General features: G+C 39.7%; 1 protein-coding gene across 2 annotated transcripts; it reads left to right on the forward strand.

Moving 5' to 3' along the window:
* The first annotated feature begins 414 nt into the window (after positions 1-414).
* On the forward strand, positions 415-25,175 carry USP5 (ubiquitin specific peptidase 5). Of its 2 annotated transcripts, none has more exons than XM_014070541.2 (20): positions 415-568; positions 3,340-3,465; positions 3,635-3,698; positions 4,084-4,217; positions 4,780-4,925; positions 5,176-5,360; positions 8,719-8,813; positions 9,129-9,322; positions 9,885-9,956; positions 11,156-11,237; positions 11,358-11,483; positions 14,867-15,020; positions 17,116-17,290; positions 20,435-20,523; positions 20,925-21,116; positions 21,942-22,085; positions 23,176-23,321; positions 23,405-23,558; positions 23,962-24,046; positions 24,571-25,175. In XM_014070541.2, exons 1-20 carry the CDS (start codon positions 461-463, stop codon positions 24,662-24,664), a joined length of 2,565 nt encoding a protein of 854 aa, XP_013926016.1. In that variant the 5' UTR covers positions 415-460; the 3' UTR covers positions 24,665-25,175. The 2 variants fall into 2 exon arrangements, with proteins under 2 accessions (XP_013926016.1, XP_013926088.1); XM_014070613.2 differs by having other exon boundaries at positions 20,925-21,047.
* Positions 25,176-25,529: the final 354 nt, after the last annotated feature.

A 25,529-nucleotide genomic window follows, 5' to 3' on the forward strand; every position in this document is an offset into this window, starting at 1 on the left:
CTCATTTTCTTACCTTTCTGCGTCCCTGTCCTCTTGCAATAGGCTGGAAAGTGATTTTAACTCTTCTATCCGTTTTTTTATTGGACTAGAATGCTGTCAATATATTGGAAGGCTAAACCCACCGGCGTTACCTTATTGGCTAGTTTAGACAAATACAAATTCCCATCTCCCAACTTCTCATTTTGAAGACTAATAACATCGGGGCGGGGCTAAGAACATAACCAACGTTTCCATTTGTAGAACGTTTACCTGCAATCCTGATTGGCTATAATGGGTGTCCGTTTAAAAAGATAGGCACTGGAAGGACAAATCAAACAAAAATATCTTGCGTCCCTGGGGGTTTACGGAGCACACGCCCACTTCCCTTTGTGATCCCATTCATTGGCTGGACAAGTTTAGCGTATGTTGTCTTCTGATTGGTAGGTATTTGCTGTGGGCGGTGTTGGAGAAAGCAGCTGTCATGGCGGAGCTGAGTGAGGCACTACTTTCTGTGCTACCGTCTATCCGGGTGCCCAAGGCCGGGGACCGCGTCCATAAGGATGAGTGCGCCTTCTCTTTCGACACTCCGGTAAGCTCTCATGTGAAAAAGACGGAATCTGGTGGGGGGTTCTGTTATCTTCCCAGTCTCCGACATACCGGGCGGGGAGGTAATATGACCCGCGCAAGGCCTCACGGGACTTGTATTTTTCCAGGGAACAGCATCCACTTCAAATCCCTCTTAAAGGAACCAAGCGAATACTACATATCCCAAGAGTTTCAGCGGCCAAATCATTCTTTCGGAAAATGCTTGGCTTTCTGGGGGTTGTAGTTTCTCCAGATCATATCGCAGAAGTGGGGCGTTGCTTCATGGTCATCTTATTCCCCGGACCGTATGGTCAGCCGTGGGGGTCTTTTGGATACTGAGCTACTTTACTATCCCACGATAGAGCAGCTTAAAGTAGAACAGGACTCGTGTGGCATGCCGGACACTGTAGTCCAAATTGCCTGGCTGCCACTAAGAGTGAAAGATTGAGCCCCGCTGCACTATTGAAGTCTCTGGAACTATCTAGGCATGCCTCGCGGGGCATGACGGGAAACGAAGTCCCATTCCCCATTAGTTTCAGTGCCAAACCTTGCGCTCAGGAACTGCTAATCCCACAGACCTTTGGTGGAAGGGAGGTGTCAGCCCTTTTGGTTTTTGAATCAGACACATGGGGCCCTGTATCAACCTAGGTAGCTCTCCATCACCCGAATGTTCTGGTCTCTTTCTAATTTCTCACGATGGAATGAGAACTCCTCGCTCAGTTTTCTCCTAATTGTTATGGGTGATGCTAATGTCTGTAGCTGGCGTCCCCCCTGGCTGGGAGAGAAACCTAGGCAGCCACGCCTTTTTCCCAGAGTGAATCAAGCAAGCCTGGTTAGGCTACACGCGAGTTTTAATGGAGGTTCACAAGAAAGCATATCATTTTTTTTTTCTTTTGAGACAGGCGGATCATTTTTCTCTTGTGGGCTCATCATATCAGAGAGAAAGGCTGCATTTTGTGAACTTTCACAATTAATATGGAACACTTACAAATTCCTCCTAATGATGTGTGTGTGTGTGTGTTTGTGTGTGTGTATTATATATATGCAACAAGGCTAATGAGTTGCTAGTGAGGAAAAGAAGAATATTGTTCTGCAGGAGCATGTTTTGACATCCCTGCAATAGAAGCACTTCTTTTATTAGACATATCTGCAACCTTCAAAATGGCAATGAACAATATTTGTTAACATTTAAGAATTGTCTGGGATAATTGTGTAAGAAAATATTATTTCATATAATTTCTTACAAATGATAGGATGCTGTTTATCATTTGGAGGGCTTCTAGTATAACTATAATATAATTATATTAAACAGTTAATCATCTCTTTTGAGGGACTAGGTCTGTGCTCTTAGAGAAACAACTATATTTTTAACTGACGTTATTGTGTACTGTAGTTCTGTTTAGCACTCTCATGGGTAGTGTGATGCCTGTGGACATTTTCCTTGCTGTCTATCAGGCTCACTTATTGTCTTGTCATTCCCCTCCTCCCATATGTGTTTTAATAGAAATGTATGGCACTACCTCATGTTGTTTATTTTTTAAAATGTTTTTTGATTCCACATGGATTTCATAAGAGGAATGGTTGAAGATCAATGTCTAATTTGGAAGGGCGTCCAATTGCTGAGAAAAAAACCCAGAAAATGTTCAGAATTTTCTGAATTATTCTGTTCAGAATCGTATTCCTTTTCCTTGCTGTTAACTCTTGAACAGCTATATTGTTCTCTATAGACTGAACAAACATCCAATAAAAGCCAATAGCCATATAATATGTTTATTCAGTTGAGGTGGAAGAAATAATCCACATATTCTGTATTCTGGACATATTTTACACAAACCAAATTGAAATATGTCAAGTTTTGCATTCATGTTCAAGTGTTTTCTCTACATTGGAATAGGGGACTTGTGCCCTTCAAATACTAGTACTAAACTAAAACAACCACACTGACATCATAGTCAGTAGGGATGTATTCTGGGACTTTCAGTTCAGCAATGTTTGAAGGACCATGGTTTCCCCATATTTTTTCTAGATGGCAAAATGATGCAGTAATGTGAATATAAATGCTTGAGTCTTCTGCTAAAATAGGCACTACTGTTGTATGAATATGTTATGGGTGTCTAGAGTAGCCAAACAAGATCTGTGAACTGAATTACTGTAGTCATTTAGTTCCTGGAACATAAACTTTAAGAGCAGTTTATCTGGTGTGACTGCAATAGCATTAATGCATAATTATAATCTGGGAGCCACATAAAGAGATTAATAAATGGATGATAAATTTCAATGAATCTATCTTCATGTGAAATAATTTTATAGTGTCCTATTGATAAGGGACCACTAAGGATCATCACAACAAACTGCTTCATTCCCATTGCTGAGAACAGATTTGGTCAGTTGTGGGTGACAGCACTAAGAATTCTTCCTGAACATCCAAATAAATCCAAATGTGGCCATAGCCAAAACAACTAGGAAAAATTTAAATGCAAGTTTCTAGACTTCATGACTGCAAATATATATTTGTGTATTTTTTATCTTAACCTACTAAGCTCTTGGAAGTAAGAGATCTCACTAATACAAGATTATCTGAAGGAAATTTCAGTGCCTGATAGAATTCAGAAAAGTATTTATAAATAGGGATTTTTATCAATTGCATTCATGAAATAATGTATTTGTGTAATTTATTTGGGCTACAACATTTCTATACACAGTCTTAAAAATGTGGTATTCTGGGATTGACTGAGCTCGCTTTCTATTGAAGTCATGTCTTTCTTTATTCTGTAGGAGTCAGATGGAGGAATATATATCTGTATGAACACATTCCTGGGCTTTGGAAAGCAGTATGTGACAAAACATTATGAAAAAACAGGCCAGCGGGTCTATTTACATCTTAAGAAAACACGTAGATTGGTAAGAAGGGCAACTTTTTTGCCTTGTGCAGAACTCGCTTATTAAAATTTCAGAGCAGAGGAAGAAAGATTGTTGAAACTGATGCTGTTGTGTGCTTTCTTGCTGCCCAGGAGTCTGGACATTTGGAATGGTTGGCTTGCTAATTAATCCTCTTCTGGTTCTTCTTTAGAAAGAAGAAAATAATTCCAGTGCTGGTGATCCTCCCCGGAAGAAACCAACCCGCCTAGCTATTGGTAAAAATATAAACTTACTCTTCTATTATACTATGGGAGAAAAACTTGATGGGAGAGGACATAGATAGACTTTCGTTTTAAGACTGTCAGGAGATTTGAGTTAACCCTAACCAACCAAGCAGACAATCAACTTCTCATCACTCCCTCATGCCGTTGCTAGGGCACAATTGAGCTGACCTTGGTTCTCATGAGTCTTATCGCTGTTATGTCTGGCACTGCAGAGGAAAACATTCTACATTCTTCAAAGCCCGCTCCCACTATGCAAGGCAGCTTAGAAACGGCTAGAGTCATTTTGAGAGTTGACATAAGATTTCACAGCAGCCAGAGTTTACGATATTGCTTCTTACACTTCTCAACTGCTACCGTTGCATATCTGTTTTGATAGGTGTAGAAGGGGGATTTGACCTCCCAGAAGAGAAATATGAATATGATGAACATGTCAAAATAGTTATTTTACCAGAGCATTTGGATATCCCTCAGGATGGACTCGATGGTCTGCCAGATATGGTGAAGGACAGGGTAAGCGCTGCGATTCATCCAGGAGGGGGGAAAGATCACATGGTCTGATTGGCTTTGCACTAGAGGTAGAGTTGACGTGATGCATCAGCTTTGGATATATGGGGATTTTTTTAAAGTTAAAATTGTATGTAAGACTTCAGATCTCTTATGTCAGGGTTCTAAGTAACACCCCCAATGAAAGAAGACTCAGGGGCTTGAATTTCCTCAAATTTCCATTTTATTAGAGATGTCATATTGGCACATCTGAATCTGAAAGCTTCCAGGTTTTCCTGACCCAGTTGAAAGTTCAATCATATCCCGTTCCAAACTGGAAATGCTTCTCAAGCACACCCATCCAGGTGCAGGGCAATTTGTCCTTGGCTTTTTGAGATAGGAATTTTATTTTGACTACATATCACCCATACTCCATACAATCCCCCCTCCCATTTTCCCACAGTAGAAAAATGTGGCAGGCTTGAAAGGCCAATGTAAAGATGGCTTCCAGGCCTGACACTCTGTTGATAGTAGAAATTTTAGGAAGGGCTTGGAAGTCTGACTCTCCTTTTTTCTTTTGGCATTCCAGATTTCTAATGCAATTGAAGCTATTCTGACAGCAGATTCTGCTTCCCGTAAACAGGAGGTACAGGCTTGGGATGGGGAGGTTCGGCGTGTGTCCAGGCATGCCTTTTCTCTTCAGCAGCTACAGAATGGTATCCGTATCCCTCCTTGGTGAGTTGATGGTTTTCCTTAGTGCTGTTTTTTCTTTTCCAAACACGGAGCTCCTTCATAACTTACTACACTTTCCTTCCAGATTTTAATAGAAGCATGTAAGCTCAAATCTTACGTTCACTCAACAGAAGATGTAGAATGAAATCTGGGAAGTTAACAAAATGGAGTCAGGCTTGAGAATTGTTCAGTGCAGGATTGAGAGAATTATACTGATTGAGGAGTTATACTGGCTAATTGCTTATATTGACAGTGGCTGGAAATGCAGCAAGTGTGACATGCGGGAGAATCTGTGGCTCAACATGACAGATGGCTCCATCTCGTGTGGACGGCGTTACTTTGATGGCAGTGGAGGCAACAACCATGCTGTAGAACATTATAGAGAAACTGGTTACCCCTTGGCTGTAAAGTTGGGAACCATCACTCCTGATGGAGCTGGTAAGACAGAAGAATCTACTTGCAGATGCAACTATTGAATAGTTTAAGATTCCCAATCAGAGAATTGCTGAATTTCTGTTCCTATCTTACACTCTGTGGGCACTGAGGGACTCATTCCTTTCCGTTCAGCTAGCACTGTGGTCAGAGGGTCTGGAAGGAGGAGGGAGAATAGTACCATGTTTCCCCGAAAATACGACATGTCCTCATAATACAGCCATGCCACATTTTTCTGGTGGGCAAAAATATAAGCCCTCCCCTGCATATAAGCCCCCTGGACAACCCCCCACCTCCGGCCAGGCAGATTGTCGCTCACCAACCTAGCAGTAACCCGAAGGTGCCAAGCTGCGGGATCCTGGGGGTAGGCAAAGGTGATCGCATTACTTGGTGCCTTCGGGATACCGCTAGGTTGGTGAGCAGCGCTGTTCCCAGCTGAAGAGGGGGGTTGCCAGGCAGCTGCTCTCTTGCGAGCGGGCTCCCAAAGAGCCAGGCACAGCCTTATGGACAAATAGCTGTGTTGCACTGTCGCAGCAGCGCAACATAACAGCCATGAAGCGACCACACTGATAAGCAGCCACCCGGCAAACCCCCTTTGCAGCCGGGCACAGCGCTATTCACTGACCTAGGGGTATCGCCATGCCGCGGGAGTGCCTGTTCGCCGCCGCCCAGCTCCCGTGGCTTGGCGCCTTCCAAATGCCAGTAAATTGCGCTCTGCACAGCTGGAGAGGGGTGTTGTGTGAGTGGATGTTCCGCTCTGGCTCACCCACCTCCCAGCCTCACAATGCATGGCCCAGCTCTCATTATGGAGCCAGGGCACCGCCATCCCAGCCTGGCTTTTTCCACGGCTTCCAACCTGAGTCTTTTGGCAGTGGCCACTCTGGGCGCACGCTCTATGGTTGTATGGTCTGCAGGCAGCTGGCCCACAACCATAGAGCGTGCGCCCAGAATGGCCACTGCCGAAAGACTTGGGTTGGAAGCCCCGGAAAAAGCCAGGCTGGGATGGTGGTGGCGGCATAGGTGCCCTGGCTCCGTAATGAGAGCTGGGCCATGCATCCTGAGGCTGGGAGGCATTCACTGGCATTTTGAAGACATCAAGCCGTGGGAGCCGGGCGGCAGCGAACAGGTGCTCACGCGGCTTGGCGATACCCCTAGATCAGTGAATGGCGCTATGCCCGGCTGCAAAGGGGGTTTGCCGGGTAGCTACTCATGAGGGTGGTCGCTTCATGGCTGTTGTGTTGCGCTGCTACGACAGCGCAACATAGCCATTTGTCCATAAGGCTGTGCCTGGCTCTTTGGGAGCCCGCTCGCAAGAGAACAGCCACCCGGCAACCCCAAAACAATACCACCACCCCCCATAATAAAGCCCAAGCCAGATTTTGTAGGTAAAAAGAAAATAAGACCCTGTCGTTTTTTCGGGGAAACACGGTACAATCTGGCCATCTAGGCTCAAGTTCAGTCTTTTTATCCAATTCATATTCCTCATCCCTCCCCCTAATTTCGATCTCCCGTTTGCTTGTCAGGGAAGAACAGTAAACTTACATAGTTGTATTTTCTTGGGAGTAGTAGGCTTGCTAGGGCAGCTGCTTTGCTAAATGTGACAAACATGGGTTCTTGGGAACAGGAAAGCGATAAATGAATTTTGCAAGCTAGCTGATGCTCTTCTGAAGACGCTAGGAAAAGTTCATGTATAAAATGCATATAATATATAATATGCTCCCAAATATTTATAATATATCTGTATATCTGTATGTGTGTATATATACAGTGTGTGTATCTATGTACATATTAATTGTGTGTGTGTTTAAATAAAAATACAAAACCTAACTTTCAATATGAATGCTGTTACTAACAGTTAAGTCGGTTCATTTAAAAATAAAATAAAAAATTAAGCATGTAATCTAATATATGTGGTTGTTTTTTTAAATATCTTCAGATCAAGACTTTCAACAGTAAAAATAGTGGTGAGATTTTCAGACATTTGTATAATTGAAAGAGAATGAGCAGAGATACATGAGAGATAATATCAGACACCTTCTGAATGTTATCAATAAGATAAATTTTAGAAAATTTTAAATAGTCATCTTTTTTTTCTTGATGCAGAAAAGGCTTTTTACAGTTTGGAGTAGCCTATCATCTTTGCAATTTTCAAAAACACAAATGTGCCTTTTTTATTTCAATACAGCATATTTATAAAGATCTAAGGCCAGTATAATAGTCAATGGATTTTTATTACAACAATTTCTATTTTGAAGGGTCAAGAAAAGAGTGCCTTCTTTCCCCTTCTCTATTTTTATTGGCACTAGAACCATCAGCAATAAACGTATGTAAAAAAAAAAATACATTGAGAAAAAACATCAGGAGTTAAAATGTCAAGGACATTTGAAGCTCTTACTTTACAATGGTCAAGGTTACCCATTTGGTTTCACTATCTTGAAATGTGTAGTGTAGTATTAAAATAATTGTAAAAATCAGGAAGAATACTGAGAGACCTGACTGAATTTGAAAAACTTACAATATATTTAAGAACTGGGTCTTAGTTATAGATTGTTGATGTGAAGTGTGATTCTGAAGCTTGCAGGTCAAACATTTTATGATTAAATAAACATAAAATTTGAATGCAATAATTGAATTAATTTCAGTGGTAGAACTTTATATTTACTCCAAATATTATACTCAAGAAAAAATTGTATATTTTTTTATCTTACTATTCAAACAATATATTTTGAGTGGGGTCAATGCCAGCAATTAACTAAACCCGCCAGTATCTTTCTTTAAAAGTATCCAAAATTAAAATAATATTTTTGCATTATCTGTCATTTTAAATCTATAGCTATTGGAAATCTAGGTACTCAAATAATATTCTGTTTGGTATTTGTGTACCAGAAAATCCAGTTTGTATACCAGACAATCCAATTTTTTATTCCATACCTCCTTATATTTTGGAACTTCTACTTTTATATTATCTGACAACTATTTATAAACAACTATTGTCAACTTATTTTTTTGTCAACTGTAAGTTAAAGCTTATAATGGTGGACAGGATGAGGTAGTTAAATCTGTCAGCATGTACGTAAACATCAAAAGTTGTTTAAATTGAAGATACTTCCATTCTAGTTTTATCAATTAACATTTAATCCTATAGTTTTTCAAACAACAAAAAGTAATCCCAAAGGTTAAATGTGGGAAGGCTGCAGGAATAGATTCTTGGCACTTCTGTCTTTTTCCTGCAAAATGCCATTTTGGTTCCAGGGAAAATGATGGGGAATTTAGGAAGAATGAAATTGCTAGTGATGTAAAGAGTCTGAAACACTGGTTGTGAGAGATGTTGGTTGATTTCTGCCATTGTTCCCTTCATTTGTAGATGTCTACTCTTACGATGAAGATGACATGGTTCTAGACCCCAATCTGGCTGAGCACTTGGCACATTTTGGGATTGATATGCTTAAAATGCAAAAGGTGAGAAGAAATGATAGAATGAATGCTAGCTGTGGTAGGTGCTGAAAGAATCTCATTGTAATTTACGAAACTGCAATTTCTCTGTTAACTACAAGCAATATTATCAATTGAGGTGATTTCATCCACTTCTATTAACTGTTACCTTCTGTATTGTAAATTATAGATTCTTTATTTAGCATCCAAGTAGGATGTGATATAGAAAGCATTTAGATTCATAAACATTGTTTATTGCCCTTTTTGAATCTTTCTGCTAAGAAATTATTTCAAAGTTCTGGCACAGTTTGAGATTATTTTCTATATCTCTTCTCTATGCAGACAGACAAGACAATGACAGAGCTAGAGATTGATATGAACCAGCGGATTGGAGAGTGGGAGTTGATTCAGGAGTCTGGGGTGCAGTTGAAACCACTGTATGGCCCTGGCTATACGGGTATCCGTAACCTTGGAAACAGTTGCTATCTCAACTCAGTAGTGCAGGTGTTATTCAGCATACCAGACTTCCAACGAAAGTAAGTAGGTCTCTATTGTTCCTGTCTGCAGAAGAAATACTTATGTGTCTTTCTAGTAGTTTAAATAGAAGCTCCTTGTACATAGCAATTGATAACAAGGAGTGTCTTCCGTACTTCAGAATGTCAAGATAAACCATTTATTTGCCAAGATCAGATATTCCCAATTTAAGTAGAATTGAATAACAGCAATTAAGTACAAATTTGTGGGTATTTTTTGTAGCTAACCTATTTCACTTCCTTGGTTTTTAAAATAGTATCTCCATGCAGCTTAAAACTTATAGTGCTTTTATTGTGTCCCACATTGCTCTAAGACAGACATGCTAAAACCAAAGAAAAATAATATTGAAGAAGTCATTCCTTGATTTGGTGCATAAATACAGCAAACCCAAGAAAGCCTTCATTAATGTGAAAGACAAGCCAAGAGAGAGATTCTGTTACACTCTTCTGGTCCTCAGTATATGTTTCTGTAAACTGCAACTGATATTATTTGTATCCCAGACTCTGAATGCTGACCTTTCCAACAATTTTGTTGCCAAGTTGTTGTTTTTTGGTTTCTTCATAGGTATGTAGACAAACTAGAGAAAATATTCCAAAGTGCTCCTACAGATCCTACACAAGACTTCAGCACCCAGGTGTAAGTAATGTCCTAAAGGGGTTGAACTTCCATTCCTACATTGATGATGTTCTCTAACAGATGGGACTGTAGAGGGACACATCTGTCAATTGGATTTTGCTTAGTTCTCATTTTTTCTGGCCCATGTTGTTTCTCTGTAAATTTGATTTTTTTTAAAAAGCACAGAGAAAGACATATTTTCTTATCTATTAGAGGTTTTTATGTAATATATCGATTTTTAATATTTCCTCAATATAATTTTGGTGGGCATATGTTCCTTTGAAAGTTCTTTTTGTGGACTGCAGTGTATGATTTAGAAAGGAGGATCATGGTATATTTCTAGTTCAAAATGGGTTTGAGAAACCAGAACCAAACCAGTTTCTTACAGTCCCAACTCATAGGTGAACCAATCCTGAACCTAAACAGTCAAGTTTTTTTTAATATGTTGTATAAAGAAAGTCATTATGATTTGTAAATGGTAGTCTTCCTTATGCACTACCATTGGGGTTTATTCAGCAAACCCCAAGTAAAAGAAGGCATGATTTAGCATAGTGCCATTATTTAATGTTAATCTAGTCAAATTGTACAACAATCCGAATCCAGAAATGTGTGTAGAGGAAAATTGATTATGCTGAAAATAAAAATAATCTGTAAATTATAACTCAAAATGAAATATTGTTATGCATTCTTCTTTTAAAAATTAACATGTCTTTGCTTATTTATTTTAAGCATATTTTTCTGCGTGTATATAACTATACAAAATTCACTCCAGTTGGACTGATTATATAAAACTCTTAATCTATGTTTTGAGTTCTCTGTAAGCAAAATAGAAAACATTACTTAACAATAGCATACTCATGTTCCACATGTTCCGTAGAGTAATGAAATTTTAGAAATTTCACTGCCAAAATGAAACCTGGATTTGGTTGATAATCTGTGTTTCTTTAAAATTAAATGAACTGAGTGAGGTAATCAACTTATATAGTTCCTTAGAGGGAAAACTAGCAAATCTAGTGCAATAGAGAGGTGGGGAAATTTTTAAAATTGTTTTCAAGTTGTACTGATTACCATATTGCTTAAGATTCTTTGGAAATTGTTTGAGGCATGGAAAATGGTTGTTTGGGTAAACTGGGGAGCTCCCTGCAACTTCTGTGGACTGCAGTGTTCTTAGTCCCACCTTGTTCTTCTTAGGACTAATTTACATTTACCTGCTTTTCCAGAGCTAAGCTTGGCCATGGGCTTCTCTCGGGGGAATATTCCAAACCTGCTCTTTCAGTTGGAGAACAACAGTTGGACCAGAAGGTAGGGCTGAGAGATCAATTGTCCTTGAGAATGGAAAGTGGTGTTAACTGTGGCTAACACTTACCCAGGGAAGGGGAAATTTAATTTTACAGAATCGTTTGAGCTCGTCTGTCTTTGCAGGGTATACAAGAGGGCATTGCGCCACGTATGTTCAAATCTCTTGTTGGCAAAGGTCATCCAGAATTTTCGACTAATCGGCAGCAAGATGCTCAAGAATTCTTCCTGCACTTCATTAACATGGTGGAGGTAACAACTTTGAGGGTCAAGGGTTTCATTGCTGGGTATTGTCTTCAGAATCACAATAGGAGAGTACTTGTGCTGATGACTTGGAAGCATGAGGAAATATACACAAGAATAATATGCTAGCACATAATTGACATGAAAGCTGTTTCCAATGTTGCTAAAAATGTTGCTTGTTTATCTACAGGAACCTGCTTTGGCATCACCCCTGGGGTTCAGGAAAAATAATTTTGAATGGAATGAATAGTGTATTTTATTCTGGAATGCATCCCTTATTTGTGTGTTGTGACTAGAATGAGGGGTTCTTAGGACAAGGTAGTGTGTAGAGCAGTAGGGTTAGTGAAAATCTTGATGTTCACAGACAAGCTACCTTGGAAAGCAGTTTGCATTTTACTGCTTCTTTTCCCTCGAGATATGCAGCAGTGGAGAAATGTTGGCTCCATACCAAGCTTGGATATTTTCCAAGGTTAGAATGGCTGTATCAGATGTTCCACTTTGTTCATGATCCTTCCAGTATTCCAATGTTTGTAATTCTTTTTTTTTTTAATCTCCCAAGTACTGGCAACTTGAAAAGGACCTTAGCCAATACAAGAGTTGCCTTCTACGGTTGATTGAGGCTAGTTGAGAGTAGATTAAGAGAAAATGCTGCAAAACCTTAGAATTCATCAACATGTTGCTATTCATGTATGTTTCCTGTGCATTGTATTTTGTACAGGAAAATCACTAGGTAAATGCTCAAAATGTGTAATCATACAAACATTACAGTGTATTCTATATAATGCTGTTAGACTTGGAAGTTGCTAGGACACATTCTCTCATAAAACCATTTGTTTTGATTTTTTTTCCAGCTACATCAAGTGCCCCAAATGTGACCTATTAACTTGTATTAAGTCTTAAACCAATAGCCCCAAAATATTATTTATTTATGTTGTGTTCATGGACAATGTTGAAGTTTGTCTTTTTTTGTTGTTGTTGTTGAGATACATTTTATTGTTGTTTGTGCCAATAGCCTATAGAAATCAATCTTAATTTTGTTTCTGGTTTTTTAAAATGACAGCCATTTTTTATGTAGGTTAGTGATTAGTGATAGATAATAATAGAATTTAGTATGAAATTAGAGAAGGAAATACCGTATTTTTGGAGTATAAGATGCACCAAGGTTTTGAAAAGGCATTTTTTTTTTAAAAAGTAGGTAGTAGATAGAGGAATAGAGAGGGAGAGAAAGAGAGAGAAATACAGTAGGTAGGTAGGGAGAGAGTAGTTAGGTAGGTAGGTAGCAGGGGTGGGTTTCAGGCGGTTCGCGGCGGTCCCCGCGAACCGGTTGGTCGGTGAACCCGGAAGTAAGTAACTTCCGGGAACGCCGGAGTGTCCACCCGCCCGCCCGCGTTTCTTACCCGGTTTTGACGAATTCTGCGCTTCCACGCATGCGCAGGACGCATACAGCTCCTGCGCGATCCTCCAGGAGCAGCTGGAGCATCGCACAGACGCTAGTACGCATGCGTGCACTGCGCCCGTGCACGAGGACGCCGCCGGCCCCGTTCCAACCGAACCAGTTGGAACGGGGCGAGAAACCCTGGTAGGTAGGTAGGTAGGTCGGGAGAGAGAGAGAGGGGAGGGAGGGAGAGAGAGAGAGAGAAATAGAGAGAGAGAAATATAGTAGATAGGTAGCGGGAGAGAGAGAGTAGGTAGGTACGTAAGTAGATAAAGGGATAGAAAGAGAGAGAGAGAAATAGATAGAGGTAGAGAAATACAGTAGGTAGGGAGAGAGAGAGTGTGTAGGTATAGGTTAGTAGGTAGAGGGAAATAGAGAGAGAGAGGGAGAGAAATACACCAGTCAGGTAGGGAGAGAGAGTAGGTAGGTTGGTAGGTAGAGGGATAGAGAAAGAGAGAGAGAGAGAGAGAGAAAGAGAAATACAGTAGATAGGTAGGGAGAGAGAGAGAGTAGGTAGCAGTGGTGGGTTGTAGGAGTACACCCCGGTACAGGCGTACCGGAGCCTGCCCGGAGCACCAGATACCGGTACGGTGCTCTGGAGAGCCCACCTGCCTGCCTGAGCTCCTTACCGGTCTTTTAAGTCTTCAGCACTTCCGCCCATGCGCATGGTGTGTACAGCACCTGTGCGACGCTCTGCTGAGCAGCTGGAGTGTCGCGGAGGCTCGCAAAGGCGTTACGAAGCATGCGTGTGCTGCGTGTGTGTGCGCTGCACGCATCCATGTGGACGCCACCAGGCCTATTCCAACTGTACCGGTTCGAACGGGATCCGGAACCCACCACTGGTAGGTAGGTATGTAAGTAGATGGAGGGAGGGAGGGAGGGAGAGAGAGAGAGAAATACAGTAAGTAGGTAGGGAGAAAGAGAGTAGGTAGGTAGGTAGATGTTTCCAGGTGTATTTATCCATGTGCTGGAGAAAGAAATTGCTGACAATCTGCAGCACCTAAGACTTTGTTTCTGCTGGCACAGTACTTGATCAATCTAATTCTCATCAATCACTCTAACTAAAGAGCTTTCTAAAAGGAAAAAAAAAGTTTTTGCACTCTGCAAACTTCCCAGAAAGAGCCAGTTTTTCGCGAAAACAAGCCCGTTTTTTGCAAAAAGAAATTGCATGAATATCCTTATGGAGGCTTATAGAGTGCTACTGGGGGCTGGGGAGCAAAAAATGGCCCTTTTTTTGCTCATTTCTGCCCTTCCCAGCCCCTAGGAGCTCTCTGAAAGCCTCCATAAGGGTATGCACAGCCATTTTGGTGAAGAGGCAGGGCTTTGGGAGGCAAAATATGGTGTAGTCGATGTATAAGACGCACCCAGATTTTCAGCCTCTTTTTTGAAGAAAAAAGGTGCATCTTATACTCTGAAAAATACAGTACATTGTATATCACTTAAACTCCTGGAGAAAGTGGAATATAACCAAATGAAAGATAAAAGGTATATTTCAGTGATGGCTAACCTTTTTGTCGTCACGTGCCAAAAGTGCATGCCGCATGCGTGCCTGCTCTCATAAAGCAATGTGTGTGCGACCCTTCCCCATGCCCCATTTTGGGCCTAGTAGGCCTCCCTGTAGATTCCTGGGAGCAAAAACAGGATGTGTCTCCCCCCCCCCCCCCCCCCGGTACATGCATGGCAGAGACCTGAAAACCAGCTGGCTGGCGGGAGCCACGCGCACATGCATGGTAAAGCTGACCTGGGGTGATGGCTCACATGCCCACAAAAAGGCCTCTGAGTGCCACCTGTGGAATGTGTGCTATAGATTCCCCATCCCGGGTATATTTTTTTCTAATTTTGAAATAGCCTCATTTACACAGTATATTTTAACCTCCTGCATCATACTTGTGTGGGTTGTTATATTTTTGCTTCTCCTCCTGTTTTTCACTCCTTTTTAAATATTTTTCTTCCTCAGAGGAACTGTCGTAGTTCTGAAAACCCAAATGAGGTCTTTCGCTTCTTGGTGGAAGAGAAACTCAAGTGCTTGGCCACAGAGAAAGTGAAATACACACAGCGTGTGGATTACATTATGCAGCTGCCAGTACCTATGGAAGCAGCCCTAAACAAAGGTGGGAGCACCTTTATAAACCATTGATAAACTGTCCTTTAAAATTCTTTTGTTTAGTGAAGCATTGAGACCTTGTAGAAATGAAGGTCTAAATGTATTGATCCTCTTTTCCATGCACTACAAAATGTGGTTGACAACCCTAGCAGCCATTCCTTTTCTCTTCCTCTATACTAAAACTGGAATTGCTTTTATTAGCAGGTTAAATTATTAGATTAATTTATAATGTGGTCTATTTCTTTATAACTTGTTACGGGAACCCAACCATTGTGATTTAATCAATAAATAATAGTTAACCAGTCATGTTTTGGTGCAATATGTGAACTAGACGGTTGTCCCATGATTACATCTGCTGATTGGGTAGCACATCCCTTTAGTTTATAATGCTTTATTTGAAAATTTTAATTACAAGAATAAAAGTAAATAAAACTAAATTCCAAGAGAGAAATTGAAAGAACAAATTAAAAGGGTAAGAAATGAAAAAGAAGAAAAAAGATAAAGAAAAAGCAAAGAAATATTTAAATAAATGACTTCTGATTTTCATCACAAGCATAAACACACTTAATAACTCTTCCAAATTTACAAATACTGTATCTCTTCTTTCCCATAACAGATCCATTATCTATATGCAAATCCATAAATCATCATTTTTCAATCATATTGTCAGCAAAAAGTCTAAAGAGTTACCCAAGCTTTATCAATATTCCTCATTTTAACCTTGATCAAACAAACTAACTTTATATTTCTTCATTTTGCTTCCATACTTCATTCCTGAATCATCTCTTGGTTCCTGTTTTTTTGCATAAATTTTGCATATTTTTTTAATTTGCATAGTTTTAAATTTTTAACCACTTTTCTATTTTTCTTTTTATGCTGTAAGATTAATAAGAGTCATCTTATTGGAAAGATAGGCAGCGTATAGATTTAATACAAGATAATCATAATAATAAAAAACACTTGGAATAATTTGATCTCTCTTTGGGATGGGATTTTTTTTTTCTTGTTTCCATCCCAAAATCTTCAAGGCTTTGATAAACTTCTTTTGTAAATCCAATAAAAAGTAATTATCCAGGTCATTTTCAAAGCTTCAACCTATTCTAAGTCATTCTTTTGGTTTGTTATTTATGTTTACACTTTAGCTACTTTCTCTCTTTTATAATCCACTCTTTGTCTAATTATCCAGGATTTTTAGTCCTGATATTTCCACATTATGCAAAATTTGTCCTGTATCATGTCTGTTAACATCTTTTGGGCATAGTCTCTCCATGACAACAGATGTCATTGTTTATTTATATAATTATTCCAAAACTTGTAATAAAAGTCTTAATACTTCAAATTCGTCTGAACTTGTTTATAATTTGTTTATAACTTTCTTGGTCCAAATCTTTTGCCATTTATTTCTACTTCTTTACATTCTTAAGCTTGTATTTAATTTTTATTTTATTCCAATACGAAAGTAAATTCATCAGGTGGCTTTGAGGCTTGTCATTTTGAAGATCTCCAAAAGCCTTAAAGTACTAAATAGACAATTTCTGAAAGTGATTAGAAAATGAGGTCAGATAATCCAGTGTCCTTTCAAAGGCTCCATTAAAATTGTGAGCATGATGGATGTTCCCTTCATCTCCTGGTACTCAAATCCACAGGAGACTGGTACCCTGTGGTCTCTTTACAAGCAACAGCCATCCAGAACACCTAAGGATAATCTCCCATCCTCTCCTTATCCAGAGAGGTTCCGTAGAATTGGTATATTCAGTTCTTCAATATTTGCCACAGTCATTATCTCTGCTCATGTGGACAGTTCACCGTGCTTCCCCTGAAAGACTCCAGCATATAGCTCATTTAAAGAATATATTTGAACTATAGCTTCCTACAGCATTATTAACTTGTCCTTGCACATGCAGGCCTCAGCAATTCCACAGGGAGGGCAGTTAACACATAAGTAGCATTTGTTAGCAATGGACTTTTCAGAAGAATGACCCGCCTACTCCTTTTCATGATGTGCAGCCCAGCACACAGCTGCATGATATTGTATATCAACATTTTTTCTGCAAACAACTCCTGAAGGAGTAGACCATGTTCCCGCTTGCTTTCCTTTGCAGATGAGTTGCTAGAATACGAAGAAAAGAAGCGACTGGCAGAAGAAGAAAAGCAGCCACTGCCTGAATTGGTTCGTGCCAAGGTATCTTTTACCTCCTGTCTTGAGGCCTATGGAGCCCCAGAACAAGTGGACGACTTCTGGAGCACAGCCTTGCAGGCCAAGTCTGTGGCACTCAAGTGAGTGGAAAGAGGCAGGAGATGGGCTCACTAGGAGGCACGAATGGGTGTACAAGAAAAGAAAGTCCATTTTAAAATCAGATCGGGTAGAATTGATCCAATCACTTATAATTTATGGTTTGATTATTTGTTTTATTTAATTTACATGGCTACCCTCCTTGCTATGTGGATAACAACTGATAAACATGCCATACAAAATAAAAGCTAATATATAAAGCATATAGCAACCACTGAGGTAAAAACCTATGCAGTAAACTAAAACTACCCCATGGGCTGCCACTTAACATTGGACTCCTATGTCATTCTGATACTCCCAGTTGGAACATGACAAGCACAGAATGTTTCACTTACTCCATCCCTTTAATTTTCACTGTAATGCCTCAAAAATAATAAGGGTGGTAGTCCATGCTGAATATGCATATTCATATTGCATATTGTGCTTAAATAGCCACAGAAAATCAGTTCGGCTTAGCTTTAGAAACAGCTTAAGTTCTTGACTCCTGGTTTGAAGCATCCACACTCCAGATATTTACACTTGGCAAGTTAGTTACACAGCTCAACAAGAAGCAAAGTAATGTTCGTGTAGTTGGCACCCTTTAAACTCTATAGGTTTATAGGTTTATTACATTTATATGCCGCCCTATTCCCCGGAGGGACTCAGGGCGGCTAACAAACCCAAGGGAGGGATAGCAATCACATTTGTAATATGCATTCACAGTGCAGAATTTTATATCTGCAAGGCTGCCTGAAAAAAATGGACAAAATGTTTGCAAATCTGTTTAAAATGGTAATGAAGTTTGGTTACCAGGGAGGCCTCAGTTATGCTCAAAATGGTTCTGTTTAATCTGAATATAAGTTTATATTCCATTTTTACTGTTTCTTTCGCCAAGCTGTATCTGGGGGCATCAAGGATGAAACCAATGTCTACTTTTTATTGACCAATGCACTTTTCAGGACTTCTTGAATAAGAGAATATTTAAAAATCTGAATGAGTGAATTCAAATAATATCTAAAAATGTTTAGATCCAAACTTTAGACAAAAGTTTAGAACATAGAGTTTTTGTTCCATGCTTCAGAATGTATGAAGCAGCCATATGGAGCCTAGACTATTCTAAGTAAAGAATGCTTTGTGCAACCATCTTATAAGAATTGGCCTTTTCCAACCAATTGAAAATGTACTCCACAAAAGCAAAACATCTCAGGTGTCATTCAAAATCGGTGGGACCCCATAAGCTGGATATTCTAAAGGGTGTTTTCAAATGAGATCCAACTTCATTGTGTCAGTAATTATTCTGGTATACAGGTAGTCCTTGACTTATAACCACCTATAACTGTTCAAAGTTACAACAGCACTGGAAAAATATATGATTTATGACCGTTTTTCACACTTAGGATTCTATGATCGCATGATCAGAATTTGGACACTTGGCAACTGCCATGTATTTATGATGGTTGCAGTGTTCCAGGGTTGTGTAATTTACCTTTTGCAAGCTTCTGACAAACAAAGTGAATGGAAGTCCCAGATTCACTTAACAACTGCATTATTAACTACCGTGATTCACTTAGCAACTATGGCAAGAATGGTCATAAATGGGACACAACTGACTTAAGTATCTTATTAAGCAACAAAAATTTTAGACTCAATTGTGATTGTAAATCAAGAACTACCTGTATTCATTACAAGTGTTTTATAACCTCTTTTACCAGTATATGATTACAAGCTTCGTATTATTGCAGGTTTACTTAACGTTTTAAGATTTGGAGCAATTAATGTAACCTTGGATCCTACCTGGCCAAACTCCTGTCATTGTATATTGTTTTTGGCTTTTTTGTATGCCACCCAGAGCCATTTTTGGTGAGATGGACAGCTATATAAATTAGATAAAGCTTGAACTGTGGTATAGATCTATAGTTCGGTAAAAATGAAACACTTAACAGTACTCTAGTTCTTATTCAAGAACTTGGTCAATAGAGTGTGATCATTTATGCCTTTAGTTACAAAGATGAGAAACTCTCATCTCTAGTTTAATCAGTGCAACTTTCATTTGGAGGGGAAATCTCAGATCCATGTTTATTTACATTGCCCTTGCAGTTTGCTACACATGCAGCTTAACTGTTCTTATCCTTTTGATACAGAGATGTATATACAGTATTCCATGAATTATATGTTGTGGCCAAGGGTGGGTTCCTGCCAGTTCTAACCTGTTCTATAGAAGAGGTTCCACAAATCTACAGTGCTGTTTAGAACTGGTTCCACCTCCCTCCCCCTGAGTTGGCCACGCCCACCCAGTCACATGGCTGGCAAGCCACACCCACCTGGTCACATGGTCGGCAAGCCACACCTACCCAGTCACATGGTCGGCAAGCCACTCCCACAAAGCAGGACACACCCACAGAAGGGGTTCTAAAAAATATTGAAACCCACCACTGGTTGTGGCCCACCAGCAGCCAGCAGAGCTGGCAGCAGAGTTGAACAGTGAGGAAGTTGGGGAGGAACTTGGGCCAGTCTTGGAGGCTGGGGAAGGCTCAGAGATGGGGCCAAGGCCACCTGGCAATTCTCAGCTGCCTTTGGAGCTAGACAGCAGTGAGTCAGAGGAACAGCTGGACCCTGTTCACAGTATGTGCATGCGGCAGAGCTGCCAGAAGAAAAGAACAGCTAAGAAATCAGGGTCAACTTGGGAGTAAAACCACAGGTGGACGATGAATGGCCCCTCACATAGGAAATAAAAGAGGAAACAGTGTGTTTGTTTGTTCATTCGTTTCAGGAGCATGAATCTCAGACTCTGTGTCAAGTCTTTGCTTGCACAGCATTGCATTTGGAAAATATTTACATGACAGCTTTCCAAGCTAGATAAGGTCTGTGGTCATAAATTCACCTTTGAATTGTTTACCAGGCCTTTGCTGAATGTGAATGAGAGGAATTTACTTTCGTTTAATAAGAGGTTTTGTCGATACCAGGAATCTGCTTCGTGCTTTTGAGGGAAGCCTAGGTCAGAACATTATAGCAAACAAAGAGTGGAATGTTTACAAGCAGTTACTAACTATGTCTTGGAACATTTCTTGAGGAAGATCCATTTTCTATTGGGCTTTTTCCTGAACTGTTGTGAAAAAGTGCCTCAATACTATATTGTTTTCTCTTTTCAGAACAACCAGATTTGCCTCTTTTCCAGATTATTTAGTAATCCAGATCAAGAAATTCACTTTTGGCCTAGATTGGGTACCCAAAAAACTTGGTAAGAGTATTACTGAAAAATCATTTATGTTTTTGATTCTGGTGTAATTGCTGCTAATTCAAGCTTTTGGCATTCAGTGCTATACTGGATGTAAAATGCTTGTAAGGGTTTTAAGTGCAAGTCAGTTATCTTCAAAATTACCTTGTCTGACTGGCAATATTATCTGCAGAAGCAAATAGGGACTGTTGAGGCTATGAGATAAATATGAGACACTTGCCTAAAGTAGCTGGAAGGTTGATTGTTTACAGCATTTGTTAAGAATATGTCCGGACTTCGTTCTGCTCATGTCCATAGAACATGATCTTTAACCGACACAAATCTTGCTACCAGTTCCTCTTGGATTGGATGCAGTTCCAGATGTGCGTCCAATGTTTCTTTTTTTGTATTGCATGTATTATCAGATGTTTCCATTGAAATGCCTGATGAACTGGACATCTCTGCACTTCATGGGACAGGATTGCAGCCTGAGGAGGAGGAGATGCCTGACATAGCCCCGCCACTGGTGACACCAGATGAGCCCAAAGGTAGCCTGGGTTTCTATGGCAACGAGGACGACGACTCCTTCTGCTCCCCTCACTTCTCCTCTCCAACATGTTAGTGACTTCTCTGTTCTCCTCTCTTCTCTCCCTTGAGCATCACTCACTCACCCATCTTCTACTTTTCTCCCTCCCCTCCCACTTCTGTGCTCTGTTATCTCCCTTAGTGCCTTCCTTCTCCTGGCGTAGTCTGTCATTCTCTCATCTTACTACAGAATAACCTTCGTGTTCTGTCTCTGTGAATATTTTCACCACAACAGTTGTTGAATCAAGAAGATTTTAGTAATGAGAGGATAAAAATGAAAAGTCATCAATCGTATCCCTTGAGTATCTGCTGATAATGCCTCTCTATTTATATCATTTAAAATTTAATTAAGACCAGAGGCTCCCAAATCCTGCTGTTAAATGTTCATACCATGAGCCACATTTTGGTTGCATTTTCACATGATTGGTGCTATTACCTGCTGCTAATAGAACTCTGAAGGTTCCAGAACATCTCATCAAGCTGAAACCTTGTGACCTGAGGGGGCACAAATCAGCCCTACCAGTGTGTTATTTAATTATGTTTGTTTCCTTTCCATTTGTCTACTCGATTCAAGTCATATTGACATCTATTATCATAGTACTACATTATAAATAAGAAAGAAGATGGATTGGTACGGTAAGTTCATCTAGAATTGAGGGCATGGTTGTCCCTTTTGTACCTGATTTGCTTCATCCAGAGATATGACCATCTCCATGATTAGAAAACCAAGGATATAGCATTGGTGTTAAATTTGGAAAATGTGTAATAAGAACATGCAGAAGCAGGATGACATAAGGGATTAATCAAAAGTGGTGTTGTCTGAGGATATTTTGAATGTCTTTTTTTTCCTATTGCAGCTCCCATGTTGGATGAGTCTGTGATTACTCAGTTAGTGGAGATGGGTTTTCCAATGGACGCCTGCCGCAAGGCTGTATATTATACAGGAAACAGTGGGGCTGAGGCAGCAATGAACTGGGTCATGTCCCACATGGATGATCCAGGTATGTTAACAAAGCAGAAGCCCATGTTCAAACCCCATGATCTAATTCCTATTAAAGTGGTAGTATCTTTGGGCACAATTTATAATCTATGAGAGAAGTACAATTCAGAACCCAAACAAGTCAAAGACTGTGATTAAATGGATACAGAATGTTAATACAATTAAGAGATGGAACAGTAGGGGTTTGAATGAAAAAAATGTTAAGTTTCCTTTAAGAATAGGTAGAACTGATGTAGTTTATTGTTAATACATTAGTCCAGTCATGATTGCTAAAATGAGTAATTCCTTTTCCCTGAAATGCTTGACTTGCAATAACAGATTGCATCTTTCTTCCACAAGCAGTCATAATGTTGCATAGCACAGCCGTACTGGTAATTAATTCATTACAGAAAGGGATATATTTTGAAAGTTGTAATCCCATTTCTGTATTAAATTTCACTAAATTATATATTCCTAAAAATACACTGGAAGGATTTTAGATATGATAAAAACTGCAAGAATCTTTAATGCAGAAGATCTGACTACCCCCACCCTCCCTGTATGGGCCAGAATGGTTAATTAAACAAGGAATATTCTTCAATGTCTAAAAAAAGTAAATTTAATGTAAAATTTTATTTGGAATTGTGCCACGTAAAGTCCATATTTGAATTTGACATATCAGTAGTCTACGTTATTTATAATATTTTTCAATAGTTTATTATTTGTAGGTTTTTGCCTTGATTTAATTGTGCTAATCAAATACTTTTAGAGCTTAATATGAATTGACTAGAAACTGGATATATAATGTCTATAGCACTCTTAAATGGTTAATTATGTATTAGAATATATTAGCTAGATATTTTAGTTTTGATGGTTATTCAAGGTGCATTTGTTACCTATCTACATTTTATTGATTATATTTTTTCTCTTTTACTATATTTTCTATATATAATCTTTATTTGTATCAGTATAATTTATTTTCCTTCTTTGAAATTGTAATAGAAATAAATCACTAAGAAGAAAAAGGATGGCAATATCTTGAGAAAGAAAAAAATGGAAAGAGGGACAGCATGCATACTTTTAAAAGTATTGTTCTTTTTTTCCCCTTTTAGATTTTGCAAACCCTCTAGTTCTTCCGGGATCCAGTGGGCCTGGTTCCACCATCACCTGCCCAGATCCCCCATCTGAAGATAGTGTGGCAACCATTGTCTCTATGGGTTTTTCCCGGGATCAAGCTATAAAAGCACTAAAAGCTACGGTACGTCAAGAGAGAATGATTAGGCTTTAGAAAAATGGCAAATGGGGCTCCTGCTTGATTTTTTTCTACCTCCTCATCTTTAGAATAACAGCCTTGAGCGAGCTGTGGACTGGATCTTCAGCCATATTGATGATCTGGATGCAGAAGCGGCCATGGATATCTCAGAGGGGCGTTCAGCTGCAGAATCTATCTCTGAATCCATCCCCGTGGGACCGAAAGTTCGGGATGGACCTGGAAGTAAGCTTGGAATTGTGGGGAAAAAGCTTGGTAGTTGAATAGCTTTAATTTAATTTTCTAGCTCCTTTTAGGAATTCTTGTCTAATATTTCAGATGTCTGAGTGGCCATCTTTTCTTTTGGATCTTCAGGGTTGCCAGTTCCATTTAGTGGTTTTTTCAGCTCACAATCTAAGATAATGCCTTCAGTGTTTGGGTTCAATGATACATTGTAGGATAAGCTAAAAAGCCTTCTTGCTACCTGTTCTTGGAAAGAAGGCATTAATGGTATCTTATATCTTTATGTAGGTTGGGCATGTGTTTTTATGCAACCATTTCTCAGGGAGCAAATATTCTTTTTACTGTAATTCTCATATACGTTTTTACATTATCAATGTATTCATAACTCTGCCTTTTATTCCTCCAGAGTACCAGCTTTTTGCTTTCGTCAGTCACATGGGCACATCCACTATGTGTGGTCATTATGTCTGTCATATCAAGAAGGATAATAGGTAAGGAAAAAATGAGGACGAGGGGATCCAGGAAGGTGTGTTACTTAGCAGTGTTACCATTCCACCTTTTGCAGTAGAATAGATTATTGAAGACAGAGAAGTACCTCCATCTGTCACTAAGAGAAACAAATGGGCTTCTGAAATGTCCCATAAGGGCTGTTTCTGTGGCTTGCTTTTAAAACACAATTTTGCAACAAGAGAGCATAAATTGTGTGAAGGGTAGGATACAATTTTATTTTAGTATTTTTGTTTCTTAGTTTCAAATAGGTGAAAAGTTTTTATTATATATTTTTGTTATAATTTTTTCCACATTCGTTTGAAAGAGAACTGGATGCAAGGCATGTTTTTAGCTCACCTCTCTTTTAGCAAATTTCACTATGAAAAAGGATAATTTTGCAACCTTAAGTGGTTAAAAGCAAGAGTTCTTTTTAAATTACAATTGAGATTGAAGAATTCTATATGCACTATTCTCACCCTCTAGCAGAATTACAATATAGGGTTCTTGCCTCTCCCCTCTCTCCCAGGTGGGTAATCTATAATGACCAGAAAGTTTGTGCCTCAGAGAAGCCCCCCAAAGATCTTGGGTACATCTACTTTTACCAGAGGATCCCCAGCTAGGATACTCTGCTTCAGGGTTTGCAGCAAGAATCGACTGATGTTGGGAGGATGGAAAATTCTAGAGATGAATATGAAGAAGAGGGACAACTCTCCATCCTTAGGTGTTCGTATACCACTGCTGCAGCCCCAGAGATGGGATTCCTTCACATGAAAGCTGGAGTCTGCTGCCCCTGTGGACACTGATGGAGGGTTGGGGGGCTTGGGTGGATTTGAACCTCTGTGTAAAAGCAAGAAGAAAAATATCATCTTACTGAACCAGTCATCCAAGGCTCATCCATGCACATGGTTTCTTCTTGGTGTAGCTATAACACTCTAGGACAGTGTAGAGAATGGTGGGCATGAGAGGAAGCAGTTTACATGTGGCTTTACATACTAGATGGGATGGGTTTCCTCACCTGCCTGAAAACCATTCAGGAATAATTTGGACATAAAGTAGTTCCTGTTACTCATGTGCCTCTGAAATGCCAAAAACACACAGGATCAAATAAAAACCTTTTACCCTCCTTCAAAAGTGGACTGTTCATATTGCTTCCAGTCTCTTCTGTTCTTTGTTATAAACGATATAACTATATCATCCCCAGACCATTGTTTTGCTGGGAAGAATGTGTGTAAGGACCTTCTTACAATGTGATGCTGCAAAGGCGCTGTGACAACTCTGAGGCAGGGTGGTGATAACAGGTCATCTTCAGGACGCCGTGGCCTTGGGTAGTAGGCTGGAACTGGCTGAGAGGGAATCTGTCTAGATGGCCAATTCCCCCTCCCTAATTCCTAAGCACTTACAGCAAAAGCAAAAGTATACAAAGCCTTCAACCCAGGAGCCTCCACCCTCTCCTTCAAAACCATAGCATTCCTACAGGGACCTGAC

Source organism: Thamnophis sirtalis, unplaced genomic scaffold (genome assembly GCF_051295495.1).
Source record: "Thamnophis sirtalis isolate CommonGarterSnake01/CBP01778 unplaced genomic scaffold, rThaSir2_p1.2 scaffold_5, whole genome shotgun sequence".
In the NCBI taxonomy this organism is placed as follows: domain Eukaryota; kingdom Metazoa; phylum Chordata; class Lepidosauria; order Squamata; family Natricidae; genus Thamnophis; species Thamnophis sirtalis.

Coding starts and splice junctions, on each gene's coding strand:
- USP5 (XM_014070541.2), top strand. CDS start 461: ATGGCGGAGCTGAGTGAGGCACTACTTTCTGTGCTACCGTCTATCCGG. Junction 8,814..9,128: donor ATATGCTTAAAATGCAAAAG/GTGAGAAGAAAT, acceptor TTCTCTATGCAG/ACAGACAAGACAATGACAGA. Junction 11,238..11,357: donor AACAACAGTTGGACCAGAAG/GTAGGGCTGAGA, acceptor CTGTCTTTGCAG/GGTATACAAGAGGGCATTGC.